Consider the following 20,091-nt stretch of genomic DNA (forward strand, 5'->3'; position numbering starts at 1 on the left):
GGAAAAATGACGAAATCAACAAAATCTGGCAGGAGAAACGCTCTGCCTCTGGAATTTTCCCGGCATAATATGATGTCGTGCAAAGGATGCAAAAAAACAATTAAAAATAATGATGTCCTGACATTAATGTTAGCCAGGTAGCTAATGTAACGCTACATCAACAGGGTTGCAGCGGCTCCCACAAAAAGGCTTTTCTGTCTGTGTCAACCTGGTCTCACTCCTAAATCGTCGAAATCCGGCACTTGGGCAGTGACTTGTGGCATCAGACACTGACGATAAAGGCGTCCTTTATGATAAGCTGCTGGTTGCCGGGGGGGAGTGGTGGTGGATGGGTCCAACATACACCGACTTTCATCCAGGAGAGTGGTGTACCCGGTAAGATTATAAAAGCCAAACCCTGTTCCTAACCATGTCAATTCACTGTGTTGTACTGACATAGTGCATTTATTTTGTAAGTGACTGTATGTATACAGTAAATTTCCTGTAAAACCAGAGGTGTATTTTGAAAGAACACAATGCATGTGACAGGCAGAACTTGAGACATCGTCCCAGAATGTCAACAACCAACGCACCCAGGGTACCTTTCACATCATGTTTAAACGTGGAAAGTCTATGACCAAACGTCGATATGTGAAGAGGCCCGAGTGAGAACACAAGCGCATTTCTGAAAAATTGAGAGACTTTAAACTAAAAGTGTTTGAAGCAGCTGCACACACAAAAAAAAGAAGAAGCTAGCGCTCAGGAAAAAAAAAAACTCTATGTAGACACTCAGCCTCACTGCTTTACGCTTTCCTTCAACTCCAAGAGAACCAGTTCTTAAATTCACATTCTATCATCAGGCCTGTTCTTTATCAGCTCAAAATTTGAAGATAATTTGCCACTCCGCCCTCTGAGCTCATTTGAAAACCTAATGGATTTAATTGCAGCAGAACATCTTTTAATGTGGGTTCCAACAAGCGTTCTCATTTTATCACCCATCAAAGTGACAACTCTGTTTACTGGACCACATTAACCATCAAAGTCGTCCGCCCGTCTTTTAAACATTTAAACCTGTTTTTATTGGTTTGGCACCATTGTCACCCTGGCTCAAATTTGTTTTATTTGTTTTCCCACTGTTGGTTGTCATTTTCATTTTTCTGTGAGGCTTGCATCATTTTTAAAAGCTCCCTGGGATTTCTTTGTTCCACCCGGGCAATTTGGATTTCTTTTTAAGCATTGTTTGTGTGTGTGTGAGAGAGTCCACTAAACTTAAACCCTTGTAAACACAACATTACAGTGTTTCCTAAGACCTCACAAATCGTCACATGAAAGTGTTTGATTTCACTCATGTTTTCCAGTCAGCACTCCATATTGATTAGTATGACGGCATGCTGAATGGTTGTGCCAATCTTGCAGTGAGAGCGTACTGTAAACCTTTTGACTGTGTTCTAACTGCAGCTTTAAATTCCAATGTTCTACTAGATCAGAACTTAAGTCATTCAACTTAAATGCGACTTTTGACTTGAGTTACTGTGTATTAGTATATAAGGCAAAGCTGTTGCACCCTGTACACCCCTAGAAAGGAAATGAAGCCAAGCCCAGATGAAGAGACAACTGCAATCAAGGTCTGCATACCTTTGATGATTTAATCCTTGTGTGAGTAAAGTAATTTGTTCCCTACAAGCTCCCGGTACCGTTCTAATATGTCACTGTATTTGCGCTGCTTGTAACCATTCCCAATCTGTTTTTCACTGATTTGACTGCCTTATACTCATGTGTTTATTTAAGAAACAGCTCGTCCTCAGCCCCTGCTCTGGTCTTACTTTACATCATCTCCTCTCCAGTATTTTCTGTAGCTACGCAACCAACTGCAGAGTAGACAGTCTACTACCTGAATACACCAGGAAGAGCATGCCCAGTGTACTTGATTGGTCATGTAATATAGGTTTTCATTGAAAAGGTATTAGTGTGGATGTGGCCATGAAGTCAGCTTCAGGAGAGCACAACAGAGAGAAGAGTAGAAACCCCAGAGTGAAAAAACAAGGCTTCCTGGTTTCTCTATCTGCTTTGTCTTGTTTCATGATAAGTTCCCACCACTTCCACTGTATAGAACTGGGACGATACCAGTGAGAGGGCTGGTGATGAGTGAGTGGAAGCTCTGGACTGGATCGTTTTGCATCTTAGACACTGAGCTCTGACAGTTTGCCATACATTAAAGTTGATTCATGAGTTTGTCTGCCAAGATGCCACATTTCCCATGACCTGATGGTGTGCACCTCCTGAATCTGTGTATCAACATAGCTGAATGAGAAAAAGAAGAAGAGCACCACCTATAGAAATATCGTCCAAAGAAGAGGAAAGCCGATGAGAGCCTCCGTATCCAAGATAGAGTGCAGATAGAAATACATGAGGGTCTTGCAGGCGACCACTGAAGGGGAGTTAGTTGTTCCCTTCCTGTTTCATTGTCACACCTCATTGTTACCTAATTATCTGAAAGTTACAGAGAAAAATACCTTTGAGTTTTATGTAAGAGCCACATTTTGTGTCGACGGCTTCCCATAACGTCATTTCCCCTCAGTCTGTGTGTACAGTCTACATTCTAATCATTTGATGAGAGTGAGCTGACGTAGTTCAAAGCCGTCCCTGGTAATGTTTCCACCCAGGGACCCTTCATTATCCCGCCTGTGTACAAGTGTGAAATCCTTGTGGGATTCTAAGGGGCCACCGCCAGCTTTGACGGCGCGCTTTTTAATTAGCCCCTCTCTAACGAGTGGAGTCTCTCCTACAGATCAAAGTGGAAAATCAACAGGACTTCCAGGACATCACCAGCGTGGTGGCTCTGGCTGGGACCTACGCCACCACCGAGCCCTACGTCCAGTCCAAATACGATATCCGCATCCAGAAGATCGGCAACAACTACAAGGCTTACATGTAAGATGTTTCACACCACCAGCATCGTACATTTACATACACAGATGGAGTGAAGCTGCATGTTTTGGGCCAATATCATCAGTGTTGGCCACATTTACGTTTTGTCAAAGTAGAAAATTGTCTGAAACAGCATTAAAACCATCATTAGACAGTACAGAGTAAATAGTTCCAGGAACAATGGAGCCACAGGAAGTGACAAAGGAACTGAACTAGAACCAAATATCTTCCACCATCACACTTATGTGTTAAAGACATTATCTGCAGTGTGTATTCATTTCAAGAGAAAACATCTGCTCCATTATTTCAGTGCACATTCAGCCTATTTACAATCTTGTGAATATTGCTTTGGTTTTTGTGATCATCACAATGCTCATCTTGTCATTGGATCACTGAACTGCTTTGCGTATGAGTCATTCACTTTGTCCAAGTGTATTTTACAGCCATGAGGTTTCAACTCTTCTTTGGAATGTGTTAGAACACTGAGTTAGTTAGTAGGAAAGCAGGTGGTGCCTGCAGGACAGTCAGGCCAGTCTGAAAATAGTAATAAGGGGTCATTCGTAGCCATGGCTGATATTTCAATATACTCAAAGAAAGGGAGAAACAAAATAGGATATTATATATCGTGCATGCTGGTAAATTCTTCTCTAAAACTTTTACTTTATTCTCTCTAGACATCTGTGTTAGCATTAGTTAGCATGGTACATTTACAGCTTTGGTCAGCTGTCCTAATGCTTATTCTAATGGGGCGGCAGTAGCTCAGTCCATAGGGACTTGGGTTGGGAACCAGAGGGTTCAAGTCCCCCAAAATATTGAGCATGGACTGGTCGCTGGAGAGGTGCCAGTTCACCTCCTGGGCACTGCTGAGGTGCCCTTGAGCAAGGCACCAAACCCCCCCAACCGCTCAGGGCGCCCCACTCTGACATCTTTCCACTTTGTGCATGTATAGGTCCTGTTTGTGCATGTGTGTGTCTTTCTGACCTGTGTGTAATTGACAAGCAAGAGTGAAAACATTGAATTTCCCCTCAGGGGGATTAATAAAGTAAATAAACTTAAAACTTAAACTTAATGCTAATTATACTTAAAAAAAACTGAACAACCAACTGAACAGCCAACTCTCTTCCTTAGAGGGTCTTTTAGCACAGCCAACAACAATGAACAAGACTTTTGAGGCAACCAAAATGTAACAATGAACTTTCATGAACTGAAAACACACTGAGATAGCAACAGCTACGGCTTCGCCTATACTCTGTAAACTTGGGGTTACACCATGTTGTGGTAGCGAGTTGTCAACAGACAGCACTCACCTGTTACTCAAAGCAGCCACACCTTTAAACATGCGCAACTTTAAGCATTAATGACATTTAAACAGGTGAGTTAAAAAAAAGAAAAAAGAAACCCTGGCACAGTTGTCCCAAATGGGGAAATTAGCCATAGATGTCCCAGGCTGTAAACGTGTTTATTTCTGCTGTCAAATTGGGCATTTTAGTTTTCATTCCACTTATTTATGGTATATTATGGTAAATATATTATTGGTTTGATTTACAGAGGTACCCTTTTAAACATGAAAAAAAAAATCACCCTAACAAAAATGGATGTATTACTCATTTTTAACAATCCCATTTTTCTCTGTTGATAAAACGCATATAATTAATTTGATTATTATTTTAGCAAAATATGATACACATAAAATGACTACCTTCATTTTTTATTTTCAAAGATATATATTTTAAAATGTACTTGAATACTATTGAGAATGTAAAACTCAAATATTATAAACTGGCAAAAACCATTTAATCATTTAGACATTTCAGTTTTATTTATTTCACATTATTTTTATTCTATAAAATAAATTTCATTCAACTTTTATAATATAAAATCTGGAACATAAAGTCTCCATGTAATGAATGTATTCAATAAAGTTAAATTTATTTAAAAAGTTTAAAACTTAGTGCGGATTGACTCACTTTTGGAGTCAGCCTCAAGTGGTCATTTGAGGAATTGCAGTTTTGGGCATCTCTGTATTGGCTTCATTTTTTAGCCCTAGAAGTTGCTGCTTGGTCAAAACAGAAGGAACAAGCCATATAATGTAAAAAAAAAAAAAAAAAAAAAGATTATTTCAAAAATTTGCAATTTGTTTTTTATTTATTTAAGAAGGGACAATATACATTAATCCACATTTAAACAAATGTTAATTGCACCTGAGTTAGGAGAAAAGCTAGTTTTCTTCCATTGTGCATTTTCCTGATATTACTAGGTGACCTAAAATAATAATAGGAATACAATGTGAAGCATACAATATGTACAATGGTACCAAAAGTTGGCTTTGAATGTCTGATCATATCTTGTTTACTTTTCTGGTCATATCCTGATTTTTAAAATCTACATTTTTGGCAATTTCAGACTATTAATTTTTGCTGTGGGGCCGCTAATGTTAAACCACCTTTAAAGGAAAGAAAAATAAAGAAACAATTGCTTTTTTTTTCTAAACTCTGTGATGTCTGCACTCTGACAAAGTCACAGTCCGTTCCTCCTTCAACCACACACCCATTTGGGAGCGAGAGTCCATGTTCTGTAAATTCAGTCGAGCGTATGTTAACAAAGACCATGAGTCAACACCCTCTTAATTCTCAAGTCTCTGTATCTAAACAATGACTTGACCAAAAGCAGAGGAACAGTTGTAGCCAAGCCTTATCTCATCTCATTTTCCCCTGGCCTCACCATGAAAGCACGTCTTTAAACGGCTCCGACACAAACATCATGTAGGTGTGGATGGCGTTCATCAGCACTGATGAACTGACGATAGCTTCTCCCATGAGTTTTCTCTATTCAGCTACACAGGCAGAAGTTGTGAGCGACTAAGTCTTGGTGGGGCATTATAACCGGGGGCTGGTTGATTCATTTGTTGATGTTTGTCTTTGATTTGCAGGAGAACGTCCATCTCTGGGAACTGGAAGGCTAACACGGGCTCTGCCATGTTGGAACAGATCGCGATGACTGACAGGTGGGCTGAGTCAGAGACATGATGGGAAAATAATGACCTGTTTATTCTATTTACCACCCTTTGTACTGATACAACTTTTATGTATAAAGACTCCCTAAGAATTCTTAAGTTTTTGATGATCTTTGGAGTGTTATGGTTTAAACTTATTTGTAACTCTGAGCCCTACAAAGCCCCACCTGACCTTTGTGTATTCTCTGGAGATTATTGGGTCTTCAGTTATGTGTTTGTTAGTAATTGGTGTCACTGTGTTCCAGATATCGGCTGTGGGTGGACTCCTGCGCCGAGATGTTTGGTGGCCTAGACATCTGTGCAGTGAAGGCCGTCCACGGAAAAGACGGCAACGACTATATCATCGAGGTAGGTTTGTTATTTGAATAACTTAAGCTCCAACTCCAGTTTCTGTAGGAAAATTTAAGACGGTTTCAAGAAAAAGGGGTCTGAAACTTGCTATCAGGAACATTTTTGGACCTTCAGTGTATTTTGGAACAAATACGAAGGTCTATTTAAACCATCAATTTTATCATTATTGACAATTTGCCAGGACTTGACCTACACCAGTCCTCTGTGGACCACTTCTTAGTAGCACTGCATGGTAAAACACCTATGCATTGTAAGTAACCTTGGATTCAGTCTCCTCTCCTGCTGATATGTCTCATATCATCGTGAACGTCAACAGGGAAGGGTGTAGCCAGACTTGATGGCACAAGATCATCAGAGCCTTGAAAGAATGATTAATGTGTAGACCAAACAAAGGCAGGAGAAGGGGAAACATCAGGAGTCAGCATTTGACTCACAGCCTGTTTATTTTCAGTCCAATAGTAAAGTTTGGTGCTTTACGTGCAGTTTCCAGTTTGGACACAAATAAAATAGCTGTTGCATGACCAGACACGGGCAGTGTGCTGAAGGTTTTTCTCACAAAGTGGAAGAATTTCAAGTTGTAGGTTTCCCCAGTGGGGTAAACATGGCTGTAAATGCCTAGACACACCAAGCCGACTTCAGAGAGCTCGTGGTGAGGAAGGCCCCCTGCTGCATCACCTCACATCACCTATGTCTCGGCTATTAAGTTGCACATGAACACACCACAAAGACTGCAGCTGATGGCCAAACAGCACGTACGTTCTGTGCCTGCATGACAGGAAATAACTCCACATCAGCAGACCATTCAGAAAGGGAAACCAGAGGAACATGTAAACAGTGACGAGGCAGTTTCTTCTGACTTGGTTCTTTGAATAAATAGTGCTTACTTAAGAAATACTCTGTGAAGGTTAATGTTACAAAGGGCCCTCACATGTCAAGCCAATTGCTGGCCATCAGTAAGTATCTGTAGCTCTAGTTTTTGCTTTGTATCCCGCACCATTAGCACTAATCGGCCCTTATTAGTGGTCTTTATGGCTGATTTAGGATGTTGAATTGGTGTCAAACCCAGTGAAGCCGATTGGTGAATGAAATCTTTCTGTTTGGCAGTTTAGCAGAGTGCATGAGAAGAGAAATGGAAGTGAGGAAAGTAAACAAAAGAATAAACAAACGAGTGCATGAGATCGAAACAAACTTGCTACATTAGTATTATCAGTAATGTTATATTAGTATATATTACGTTAGGTGAAATTATGTTTTTTGCTGTTGAGCTCTTTAGCATAAACAGTTTTGTAATTGTTTGTGTGAATGTTAATTGGTGCACCGTAAATATTCTTTGTTCTTCCAACATTGGGTTCTGTTGTTAATGTACTAACTGGCTAACTAGCATCTTGAATCTGTCCTATTGGTCTTCCGGTTTCCCCTGATGAATACAGACTACCGTCACATGCTGGTACAGAGAGTTATTCCCTCTCGCAGGTGCAGAACATACATGCTACTTGGCTGTTGGCTGTAGTCTTTGCAGTGTGTTCAAGCGCAACTTTTTGGCTTAGACACAAGCAACATGGGGCAACGCAACAGTCGATCTTTGTTGCCACTAGTTCTTTGATGTCAGTTAGATGTGTCTGGGCTTCAATTGCCACCAGCTTGCTGTGACCCCCGTCACTACTGATGGTCCGTCACCAGAGCAGCCAAACTTTCTTCTCGTGGTGAATAGTTTCCTAGTGATGGTGGGACTGTGAGATGTGCTGGCTTTCTAACCCTTGTCTCATTTGTGGTCTGATAAACAGAGAGAGAGATTTAGAGATTTATTCAATGACAGGAAAAACTAAGCACACACATAGCTGCAATAAACTCTGTAACCTGTAAGGCGGAATTTATACTTCTGCGAGTCTCTGGCTCTGCCTCGACATGAAGCCGAGAAGACGGATGTAACTGACGTGCACCTCCCCAGAAATGTAACTACAGGTCGTGGCGACAGTCCTGTCTATTTTTGTCACAAAAAAAAAAAAAAAAACTTTTTTCATTTCCTTAAAAGTAGCAATTTTGGGCATATGAAGTTTCCGCCAAATAGCTCTGCAGTGTGTAATGGGAAAAGAATCTCTCACGGTAATAAAACCCCAGAGAGTTATCACTGACTCTGCAGTTTCCCTCAAATCTATGGAGTGTTTTGGTGACTTCTAGCTAAATTGATCGCCAATCAAAAGGAAGACAGACATCATCGAAGAGGCAGAGACCAATTTCTATCTCTGCAAGACCTGCAAATAGACCAGAGTGCAATTCGGCAACAGAGATTTGAGATTTTTAAGTGGCATGACTAGCTTCCTCTCAGGTGGAAGACATCTCAGTCTGCTATCAGGGTCGGTGTCATTTTCTCCACTGGCACTTTAAAAAACTGTTAAAATGCTCATGCAGGTTCATCTCTGTTGTACAGGGGCTGCTGCAAAACAGAACGACTGATATACTACACGCAAGTACAATATGGTGCAGGAATTTTCCTTAAAGGATTAAACCCAGGAGAGAAGGGCTGTATTGTCTGTAATCAGTTGTGTTTTCAGCGTGGTCTCCTATGTATTCAAATCTGAGGAAACAGGCCGGTCTGGGACGTCTGATGGTCCCATATTTAGCTCGAGGCCATGACATCACACTCCTCTCTATCTGTGCACAGGGTGAAGTCAGCAGTGAGAAAATAAGCCTCTTTTTTTAAACTTCAATCTCAGGAAATATCCACCAGTTCCCCAGAGATATGTTTCTAAGAGCCCGACTGTTTGGAAAGAAAAACTGGTGACACAGTCGAGTAACAATGTTCTGTGACCAGCCACACTTCCTCCACCTCCTCCTCCACCTCCTCCTCCTCTCGCTGTCTCCCTCTAACCCTTCAGCATGATGGAATTTAATTAACCGTGACAGGGAAGAGCTGCCGGTGCATCACAGTGGGAATCTGTTTTTTGTTCCAGACAAAGACATCAGCCATGACACCTCTCCCTAATGAAAAGTAATGAGCTGCTCAGAGGCACTTCATTAGCTCTTTACTGCAGCTGGTTTTAACATGAAACAAACTCCCGCTTTGTGTTGATGCACTGAAAACGTTTGCAGATACTATGGAGGAGGCTGTGACAAGGCATGATATCACACAACATTATGACACAGCAAGGCACAGCTGATGACATGATGGTAATTATAAAACATGACAACAGAAAATTGACATGACATAAAATGACAAGCCTGACCAAATCTTCACGCAAGTAAGGCCCTGATCACACAGTAAGAGTTTTAGCAGCTGGAGGCACCTTTTGTAATTGTTTTTAACGACAAGGAAGCTTTTTGCTCACGGTTTTTGTGTTGCTGTGTACCTGGCGTTTCTGCGCTGTAGGTGCCTGGCGTTTTTGCCAGAGCTCTCTGAACTCCTCCAGTTGAAAAAACTTCATCTCAGAGCGCAAAACGCCCCATGTCGTCTTCTTTTTCCCCATTGTCCAATCAGATGATTTGAGAGGTGGGCCTTCTGTGGTGGTCACGACAACAAGTTTAAAGTTGGTAAACAATGGAGGACAAACTGGAAACTGGTGGTAGCGGTTGGATACCCAGAGCTATACAGCCTGACGATAGATAGCAGGTTGTCAAACTGCCCCTAAGTCATCCTAAAATATGCCTGGAAATGGCCATCATCGAGGAGAATTGATTGATTGAAAATAAACGGTAGATTGATAACATGGGAAGGTTTCAAGGGGCGTTATCAACAGCTGTCGACCAAAATGCCTCTTTTCACAACTGGATAGATCTACAACCAGTCAGAGCAACAAAACGTGACATAGCGCTAACTGTCGGGCAAATGTAAACAGACTGCAGCGTACACAGATGAGCTGTGGTGGTGTAGCAGTAACATGCCTGTGACCGAGTTTTACTGTCTGCGTTTGAAAATTGTGCTTCAACAGCACCCCTCTAAGCTAAGTATGTGCTCGCTGCTATCATAGCTGACAAAAACTAAACTCAAAACTTAAAGTAAGTGTAAAATACTGTTTCTGAAATGATATAGTGTACTTCCAAAACTAGCTAAAATAAAATGAAAATATATACAGGAAATGTCTTGAGGAGGATACAAGAGGAGGTGTTGCTGCACATGTTTATTGAGACTGGAATGTCTACATGACTGTGAGTCAACTACCTTGATAAAATGTTGGGTTTGTATTGTAATATCTAGTCTTAACTTGCCCCTGACTAATACCCACCGTAATACTGAAACTGATAAAAACTAAACTGAAACAAGTAAACCTGCTCTGGAGACTAACTGAAGCTAAATTGAATTAACAATGAAAATTAAAAACTACATAGAAATAAAAGCTAATAAAATACACAAAACTATAATAACTCGTGTGCATGAGTGAAAAATGAAGTCGTTGATTCTACACCGGTCATGATAGAGTCCACACTTATACTGATGTCCAAAGAAATGTACAAAGAAAAACATATTTAACTGTAGCTCAGAAAGTATCCTGAAAAGACACTTAAGAAAATGTTGTACAATGGCATAAAAAAAACAGTTAAACAATCCTTAAAGGATCTGACATATGACTAACCGGTGTCGTCATGACAACGTGTTAACAATGTTCAATGTTGTAAGTGCTGTCATCAGGTCGACATTTTAATTTGTCCAGGACTTCCAACATTGTTGCATTAGCCTATCTGGAAAACTAACGCCATCCCAGTGAGCCTCAGCTGTATTTTGTGTTTATTGTGGGTTAGCCAAAGCTAGCATGCTAACACACTAAATGAAATCAGTTCAAAAAGACATTGTACTTGCTGGACATCATCATGTTGCCATTGTTTCTGTGAGTATGTTAGCATACTGAAGAAAGCCACATGAATGCAGTGTCATGACACAACACTGTGAAATGAAATGACATCATATCACATAATGCAACCCAACAATTGGACACACATTTGACACTGCTCAACAATGACGGATATGGTGACATCACTCACCAAATTGTGAAACTTAGCAGTGCTGATCAAATATGATCCAAGATTATGTAACTATGTTGCCTGTTTCTCAGCAGCTTGCATTTTGTGACCCACGAGTGGGAGCATTTATTGCATTCTTACAGTTTCAGGTTTTCCACCTCTTGAGCAAAAGCAAATGCCACAGCCCCTTTTCTCTGTTTTCTCTGGTCATGTAGCACCAATTTCAAAAGTATTTGACTCTTTCTATTGCATGGACAGCCCAGTTTTATTAAAATCAACACATGAAAAATGGCCGCCATTCGGATCATCCTGCTCATGACTTTGAAGCCAACAGTGCTCCAGGGATGACTTTTTTTTGTAGGCCAACCCAGAAGTTAGCATCGCACTGGTTTTCTAGTCAAAAAGCCTTCGGGATTTTTCCATTGGATTTTAGATTATTGCGGAAAGTAAGCTCAGTGGTAAACAAACATTTATGCTACTTTCGCGTTTTCACAATGCGCACCACTTTTATGATTTTTGAGGCGTAAATACAATCGCCAGGAGTAAAAAGCTAATGTCAGGCTATGAACAAACTGCACCATAGTCACCTAATATAACATCCCTACCACAACGAGACTGTAAAGCCGTGTGCGGCGTGATGACGTTCTGTAGGCTCATTTAGCCACTTGTTAGCAACTGCCTTTTTTAAGACACAAAAAAGCTATAAAATTCACAAGTGGGGTATTTACAGATGCATTTTATGTCGTAGAACAAACATAAAAGTTCAGGTGATCTGATTTCAGGCATCTGACCAAAAACCCATTCAAAAAAAACCACTGACTTGAAGACAAGTGAACCAGAAGTGCTAAAATGCCAACTCATTTCTGGGTTTTAGGACTCATTCCTGGGGCACTCTATTAGACATAGTTGCCGAACCATTTAATTACAACTTCCGGGTCCGTCATCTGATGTCATTGGGCCCAAAAAGACTGTCCTACAGACTTGCATTGTGAAAGAGACATCTGTAATCAGTGGATTTTTTTTTTTTTTTTGAGTGTCACAACCCCTGAGAAATGATTCGCCTTCAATTGGGATTTGTCCAGTAACATTTCAGAAGTGTAGAAGAGCCACACTTAAATCATTTTACTCCCATTCAAGCTAGCTGAGGGCTGAACTGGAAGTTAGCTGCTCAGCTGGCGAAGTCTCTAGTGCGCCTGCTCTGTTGGCCTATGATGCAGAAGATCTGATAATTTGACACCCAGGAAGTCAAACTTTTTTTGGCCACATGCGCCACTGAGCAACTTTTAGAGGAATGAAAGGTGCCCCGCCTCCAACACTGTATTGAGTTCTTTTTATACATCCATGATCCTGCTGTGTTAATTTGAATGGGAATGTCTGTTCTACTCTTATTCTATTTCTATAACCAGTAAGTGGAGGGAATACAAATGTTGCTATCTTAAAGCTGAAAGTGTTTTTCCAGGAAAACATCACCCTGCGCCCATCCCTGTACCGCGACTGCACCATAATTTTGAATGAGCACATTTCACATGTAGTGCGCTGTGAACTTTCCCATGCAGCAGGGTACATTGTCCAGACAGAACACTGTGCAGCTCAATAAAAGAACAGAATAACACCTCTGTGTTCCAGTGCTGAAAAGGCCAGTGGCAGCTCCAGTCTTCTGCTCGATGACTCTGTATCCTAATAAATCAGCAGGGTGGATCCCGGCTCTGCTTGCCACCGCACACCATTTGAAGTGGGGCCTGGCGGTCGCTTGCCAGGCCTCTGCTCAGTCCCCTGTGGTAATGACTCAACTGGCCAAAACACAGTGCCCCGCCCCAACTCACCGCCAAATCCCGGCCAAGACGCTTGGTACACACAGAAAAGGAAGAGCTTTAAAGGGTTCTCTGGTATGGGTAGTGGTTCTGTGCAGAACAGGATGAACCCAAGTGGTTAGATCTGAAAAACAGAGGGAAAAACTAAGAAACCCTGTCACATAAATACACAATTTGGACTTTACGCTGGATTCATTACATTAGAGAATTCTTGAAACAATCCGGTCCCATTAAAGATTTTAATTTTATTTTGTGGCTTGTCGTGTTTCCACATGAAACATGATGCTGGGAGAGGATTTAACATCAGGAAGGGACCTGAAGGAGACTTGGTCAAGGGTGGTTTGGCGGGGTCTTACCAAAATCTATGTCATGTTTTATTGGATGGAAGTTTTATATACTCTGCAGAGTATATTTAAAAAACTGTAGCAGAAAGAGGGGTTCTTATACAGCACATGGATCGATAGATAGGAGAACAATATATTGTGGAATTTCAGCAGGAATTTAAAGGGATAGTTCAGATCTTTTGAAATGGGGTTGTATAAAGTACTTATCCATAGTCAGTGTATTACATAGAGTAGATGGCAGGCGATGAGTTCCTAGTTTGGAGAAGCAGACAGGAGTACCACCACAGGAGCTAAGCAATGTACTGCTATGGCAGCAAAACAAATTTTAGCCACCTAGAATAATTAATATCAGTCTAAGAGGATGCAATATTGAGAATATTTTCACTGCTTTACCTCGTCATCAAACAGCACTTTCTTTGGCACTACTTTTTCTCAACCCTAGAACTTCCATAGTACACCGTAGGTCAGCTGTTCGGGTCAGAAAATGCTCACACCGAAAGAAAACCTCACTTTTCTAAAGATATCTAAGATGGTGCGTGCTTGTGTTTTTCCAGGCTGTTCTAACAAAGAAATGAAAACAGCTGTGGCTTGTTTCACTGAATATAGACATCAACACTCCACCCGCAACATAACTGACATAACTTGGACTTTGCAGTGAACATTTCTCCCCAGAGGATTGAGACACTTGCTGAGGAGCACTGCTGTTCCCAACCAGCAGGTACAATTATGCTAAATGCCTACAAACAAATGAAATGACTCACCGAACAACCAGGAAAGTGTGAAGCGTTGGCATCCTCTGATTCAGGAAGAGTCTAAGGTTGGGTTGTAACCAAGTCCCACGTATGGCAGCAGTAACTCTCTGGGCCTGTGAGCATGCATTTACAGTTCATACAGTTTGCTTTTGCTCCTTCTTGGCCTCTAGATTCAACAGGAGTTTCCCCTCTCTTTCTCTCTTTTAGCCCATTGAGTCTTCCTCCGCGAAGTTCCTCTCAGTACTCTGGTTCACAAAGGTATCCTTTTGTCTCCACAGGGAACAGAATTTTGTTGTCGCTGTCATAATCACTCCGGTTTTTTATTTTCTTGTACCTGTTCTCTCTTCTATAAACTGCTGAAAGTCTGACCCCAACTGCTGACTAACGCAGCGTGCAGCACATTTGGGCTTTTACGCAGGAATAGGGAAGTTATCGGGAAAATGTAGCGCCAAAAGAAAGGGCTGTCTGATGGCATAGTAAAATAGTGAGTATATTCTAAATATAGCGTCAACTTATACTAAAATTGTTTTTAAGAGGTGGGCTTTTCTTAAGTGGCTAAAATATGTTTTGCTGCTGCCCTCGCCTACAGCAGCACATTGCTTAGCAGCTGTGTGTATACTGCACCTATGCACGTGACCTACGCCGTTGGGAGCATTCATACTTGTGCGGTGGTGTGTCTGTGTCACTCTGCAGTTACACCTCCAAAACATTAGTTGTTGTCGGGTTTCTGTGAAGTGCTGTAAAGTTTAGTTGATTCAAAACACACATTAAACACACATTAAACATGGCTTAATAGTGACACTTTTAAACACAAGTACACAAATCAGCTTCACTATAACTTGCAGCATTCACAGACAAACATTTGTCTTTTATCTGGACACATTTTCCTACAAATACAACATGCTAACATTATTAGCACAAGCCTATGGCATTTTACATTGCATAAATTAGCCTAGCAGCTAATGGACTTTTCCTCCACTCATTTGAAGCAAGGGACAACAGCAACATTTAGTTTCACTGACAAAACAACTGTCTTATACTAAACACATTTTCCAAACAAATATAACATGCTAATGTTATTACCACAAGTCTATGGCATTTTACACTGTATAAATTAGCTTAGCGAATAGCACAGATTTCCTCTGCTCATATCAAGTCAGGATAAATCACACACAAGACTTAAAATGCTATTTTTGTGGAGGCTTTATTGTCTTCACAATTTATTGTTTCTTATTTGTGAAATTAAAGTAAATAAAAGCTTTGTTTCCACTGAGAGAAACGGTTTCAGCTTACAGAAACAGACAGGAGGTCTTCGTCATTGCGACATGTAGTTACATTTCTGGGGAGGTTTACGTCAGGCTACAGTTTAGGGTACGTAAGTATAAATCCCGCTCAATACACTTCGTGCTTCTCCAAGTCGGCTGAATTTCATCGTCGTATCTGACCGAAGGACTATCCTATTGTCAAGGATCCTCTGAATTCTACTGAAAACCAAGTCCTTCCTTCAGAGAATTTTCAAGGACGCATGTGTGTATCCTCAGCCTGCATGAAGTACCCACAATTCTCCGCGCACTACGTCCTGGAATTGAAGGTGGGGCCTCTTCAATGACGCACCCCTGGGCACTCACTAGTCTGTTCCAATGTGTGTTCACAGAATGTAAGGACGGAGTCTGGTGTAGCCTCTGTAAGAAAGACCTGATTTGACCTGTCCTACCAAGGAAGCATCCTTAACTTTGAGAAGCACTGACAGACGACCTCATACAACCTCACTTCAAAAAATGCAAACTGTCCCTTTGAGTGGTTCTTTAATTGACCCTTGGCCTAACCACACACCTCCTTGGTTACTGTTGCTATGCCTGTCAAACTTTCCATTCCCACACAGCACGTATGCAGTGTATGAGGATAATTACGGCAGATTTACAATCAGAATTTAGTACTTTTTAATATTTGGACACTGTAGCATTAGGTACAACAGGTTTCTGTCTCTGTAAAGTCTTTTTGTATAAAAGTAGAACCTTGCTCAGTCAAAGGTCACAGGATTTCAGTCCAGCAAAACACCACGCCACATGACTTGTGTGTTATTGTGTTTCTAAACTAACATGGCTGGAACTGTAATTCAGAAATTAAGTAGTTTCAATTGATTTTAACTGATGCCGCCAATAAAACAACTTGAACCAGAGAAGAAGGGAAGTCGTCTCAGTGAAATGAGCTGCTCCAGTGCTTGTTTGGAACTGGATCCCTGCACGCTCTCTGCAGCACATGGTCGGGCTCTGCTTGGCATACGCTGTTCACAAGAGGATCAGCACATGAATGCATGCCCATCGCTGTGTTTACAGCCTGTGGCCGGGGCGCGGTGCAGCAGCCTCATCCACCACACTGGGCATCTGCATCCAAGCCAGCAGTGCCAGCAGCCACACTTCTCCGCTCCTGTTTGTTTTGGTCTTCGGGGAGGAGGATGACGGGTCTCTGAGTCTCATGTGCTCTGTGGTTCTGCAAGTACACGTGTGCGTGCATGTGAGCTCAAGTGGTGGGAAAGTTGTTGTTTTTTCTCCTTCTTTGAGGTTAATAATTTGTGTGGGGCAATGGATGCGGTCTGTGCCCTTCCAAGTCATACCCGGGGCAACATAATATTTACAGACAGAGTCATATTTTATCTGCTGCTGACTTGAAACTCTAATTTTGGATCCTTTTTGCCCATCGGAGGGCGGCACAGAGAAATAGCAGTCAGTTTGAAAGATGAGATTTGTGTGTTTAAATATACCTATTCAGTTTATCTATTGCCTAAATGGAACTCTCAATATTTTTTCCTCCTGAAGCTATACTTCAAGTTCTTCTCTTTCATGTGATTTATTATCAGAGAGGACTGAGGGGCTGATGGCTTTGGATGCTTTTAGAAGAAAAAGCAAACTTTAGAGAGTTATTTTATCCTATCCTTCTCTCATTTAGCCAAATTTGCACCCCTACAGGGTCTCAAACCCCTGATTAAAAACGGCTCAATCTCTTGGAGGATGTAGAGGGACAGATCCAGGACAAGGGGCTTTCTAAGAGGCATGACAGTGCATGGGAACAAGCAGAAAAGTCATGCTCGGTGCATCCGGCGATAAATTGTATCAAAGGCCAGCAGCAAATATTGTCTGAACTCAACCACGGCAACACTGTGGGGAACATTGCTGTGTATGATCTCTGTGAAATGACTCATCACTGCTGGCAGAGCACCACACTGATGTCCATCATAAGAGATGTAATGCTCCCATCTAGTGGAGAAATTCTGGAGTTTCAGTTCTGAGGTGTTCATCCAGGAACCTGATTTTTTTCTGTCTCTGCAGGTGATGGACAGCTCCATGCCTCTGATTGGTGAGCATGTGGAGGAGGATAAACAGCTGATCACAGAGCTGGTCATCAACAAGATGGCGCAGGTGCTGCTGGGAGTCACCTCACCTCAGCCTTCCTCTGTCAAGGTACTTTGATACATTACGTCTGACAAATCAGCTTGGTTACACACTTAATACTAGTATTATTATTATAGTATTATTTACCACCACTTCTACCATTATAAATACCATCACTAATATTACTACTGTTAACACTGTACTCATTAAGGGTCATAGCTTCCATTGAGGCCAATGAGGTTATGTCTCTTTATGTTTTCGGTTTGGTTATGTTTTGTTCTGCCATATCAAATACATCAGTAAATAACCCATTCAGGAAATTTAAAGCTTTTATGTGTCTTAAAAAAGGCGGTTGCTAACAAGTGGCTAAATGAGACTACAGAACGGCATCATGTAGCACACAGCTTTACAGTCTCATTGCTGCAGGGATGTTCAGTCTTGCAACCATGGTGTCATTAATTTATAGCCTAATGTCAGCTTTTTATTGCTGGTGATTGCATTTACACTTAAAGAATCAAAAAAGTGACCACTGCCACCTCCTAAATGTTTGCTTGCCACAGATCTTATTTTCTGCAGTAATGCAAAATACAATGGGAAAATCCCAATCCCATAGGGCTTTTTGGCTAGGGAACCAGGATGATCCTAACTACCAGGTCAGCCCACTAGAAATAACATCCCTGCAGCACTCTGTTGAACAGCCAAACTAATTAACTCAAATGTGGAAAAAGTCCTGTGCACATTAACTTCTATTGTTACTACTTACAACAATGTTCCTGCTACTGTTACTTATTACCATGACCATAACTTCCAATGCACTCTACTATCTCACACATTTTTTCCAAGATCAGTGACTTTTGATGTTGTGGTTGTGCTGTCTATGTGTACAGGCTCATTACCTTTAGCTAATATATGCAAAACAACTTAAACGTCAATCACTGTACTGACATCCCTGTATCATTCTTTATCCACAGACCACACAGCCCAGACGAGGTAGGAGACATTTTTATATTGTTGTTTGATTTTGACTGAGTACTGGCTACAGCAGTGTGATGGTCAAGTATAACAGCTAATCTACGTGTAATTTGTGTACACCTCCTGCAGGGGGACACCGCTCTGCTTCTGCATCTCCATCCCAGTCAGCCCAGGGTTCACCTCAGCGAGCCCGATCAGCCACCACCTCACCCAGCCAGGCCTTCCAGCCCGGCCCCATCCCTGCCACCTCCGGGCCTGGAGCTCAGAAACAGTCACCACAGCTAAAGTACATTCATATATGAATACGATACCATCAGTATAAAATCTGACTGTTTTAAGTATAAAATGTTTTACTCTTGTTAACTACCATTCTATTTACCACGCAGCAAATCCCAGTCGCTGACCAACACCTTTACAGAGACGTTACGAGGAACCCTGACAGATGACGAGGCCAAAGCTGAGACCATCCGCAGCCTCCGACAGTCCTTCGCCAGCCTCTTCTCCGACTAAAAACCTCCCCAGAAGCTTCCTCTCTCTGTCAGTTGTCAGGTTTGGGGGAAAAAAAAAAGAAAACAACCTGACTGGTTAATCTGTTCTGGAGTCTCCCTCCTCCTCAGAGCCTCAGCTTCCTGTTCCTCCTCTTTCCTTCTCACTGTTTGTGAACACCTGGTGAATCCTGCTGTCCTCAGATCAGTGATTAAACTAACACTAGAAAGGCCAAGACTAGATTTTGGGGTTGAAGATGAAGATGTCAAACTTTAAAAGCTATTGACATTTGCCCTCCTTACAGGACATGTAAAGAGATAAGTACAGACGCAGAATCAAACCAGACCCCATTCAAATTTCTGCAACTTTTAAATAGCTTGGTGATTATGTCTGTTTCCTCTTTGCTGGTCATGCCAGTTTGAATAGATGCAGAAAAAGGTCAATATAAGCATCAGTTCGGCTGATATTTGGCAGTCTTTCTTCCCCTTTTACCCATAATCCTTTGTGTTTTTATAGAATAGCACTGCGGTGATCATGTTAGACGACTGAGTCATTTTCAGGCATTTCGATGCTGTAATTTGGCGTGTTTAAAGTTGAAAAAGAGTTGAAAAGCATCAATAAAAACATGTGAATTCCCCCTTTAGATCAGCAGTCAGCTGTCAGCAGCTTGGCCTTTCTAGTGGTAAAGAATCACAGTAAATAATCATAATCTATCCCATACTGCTCGGTATATAGTCGTTATTCTGCATTCTGTTTGCCCAGCCAGTGAAACTGTTCATTATTGGGTCATGTTTGTTTGTTTGTTTGTATATATATATTTATTTATTTATGAAATTAAGTTTATTTGAATTCCTTTAATTGACTCGCAGCTTCCAAACTGTTTGCAGACGTCTACGGCAATATTCTTATCCGAAGCTGTCTCTCTTGAGAAATGTACTGAATCCTCACGGTTCACCAGCGAATTTCGAGCATCTTGCCAGCAGCCGCATTTCTCAGACATCCATGTGCTGTAGACACATATTGGCTTACGTAGTGACTCCTCTACCTAACATTACCAAAGTGCTTTTGAATAAAATCATTAAATAACCCCCCCCACCTGCACTGGGTCAAGAA

The 20,091-nt window shown here is 41.5% G+C and overlaps 1 protein-coding gene across 1 annotated transcript in view; it reads left to right on the plus strand.

The window, feature by feature from the left end:
* The window catches only part of syn3 (synapsin III), a 179,021-nt gene extending 160,016 nt beyond the window's left edge, over positions 1 to 19,005 (plus strand). The window contains exons 8-14 of the mRNA XM_033614580.2: positions 2,768 to 2,910; positions 5,837 to 5,911; positions 6,166 to 6,268; positions 17,458 to 17,589; positions 18,492 to 18,510; positions 18,622 to 18,778; positions 18,879 to 19,005. Coding sequence (XP_033470471.2) covers positions 2,768 to 2,910; positions 5,837 to 5,911; positions 6,166 to 6,268; positions 17,458 to 17,589; positions 18,492 to 18,510; positions 18,622 to 18,778; positions 18,879 to 19,002 — 753 coding nt within the window. The 3' untranslated portion in view covers positions 19,003 to 19,005. The remainder of the gene's footprint in view (positions 1 to 2,767; positions 2,911 to 5,836; positions 5,912 to 6,165; positions 6,269 to 17,457; positions 17,590 to 18,491; positions 18,511 to 18,621; positions 18,779 to 18,878) is intronic.
* The last annotated feature ends 1,086 nt before the right edge of the window (positions 19,006 to 20,091 follow it).

This window comes from Epinephelus lanceolatus, chromosome 23 (genome assembly GCF_041903045.1).
Source record: "Epinephelus lanceolatus isolate andai-2023 chromosome 23, ASM4190304v1, whole genome shotgun sequence".
NCBI classification, from domain to species: Eukaryota; Metazoa; Chordata; class Actinopteri; order Perciformes; family Serranidae; genus Epinephelus; species Epinephelus lanceolatus.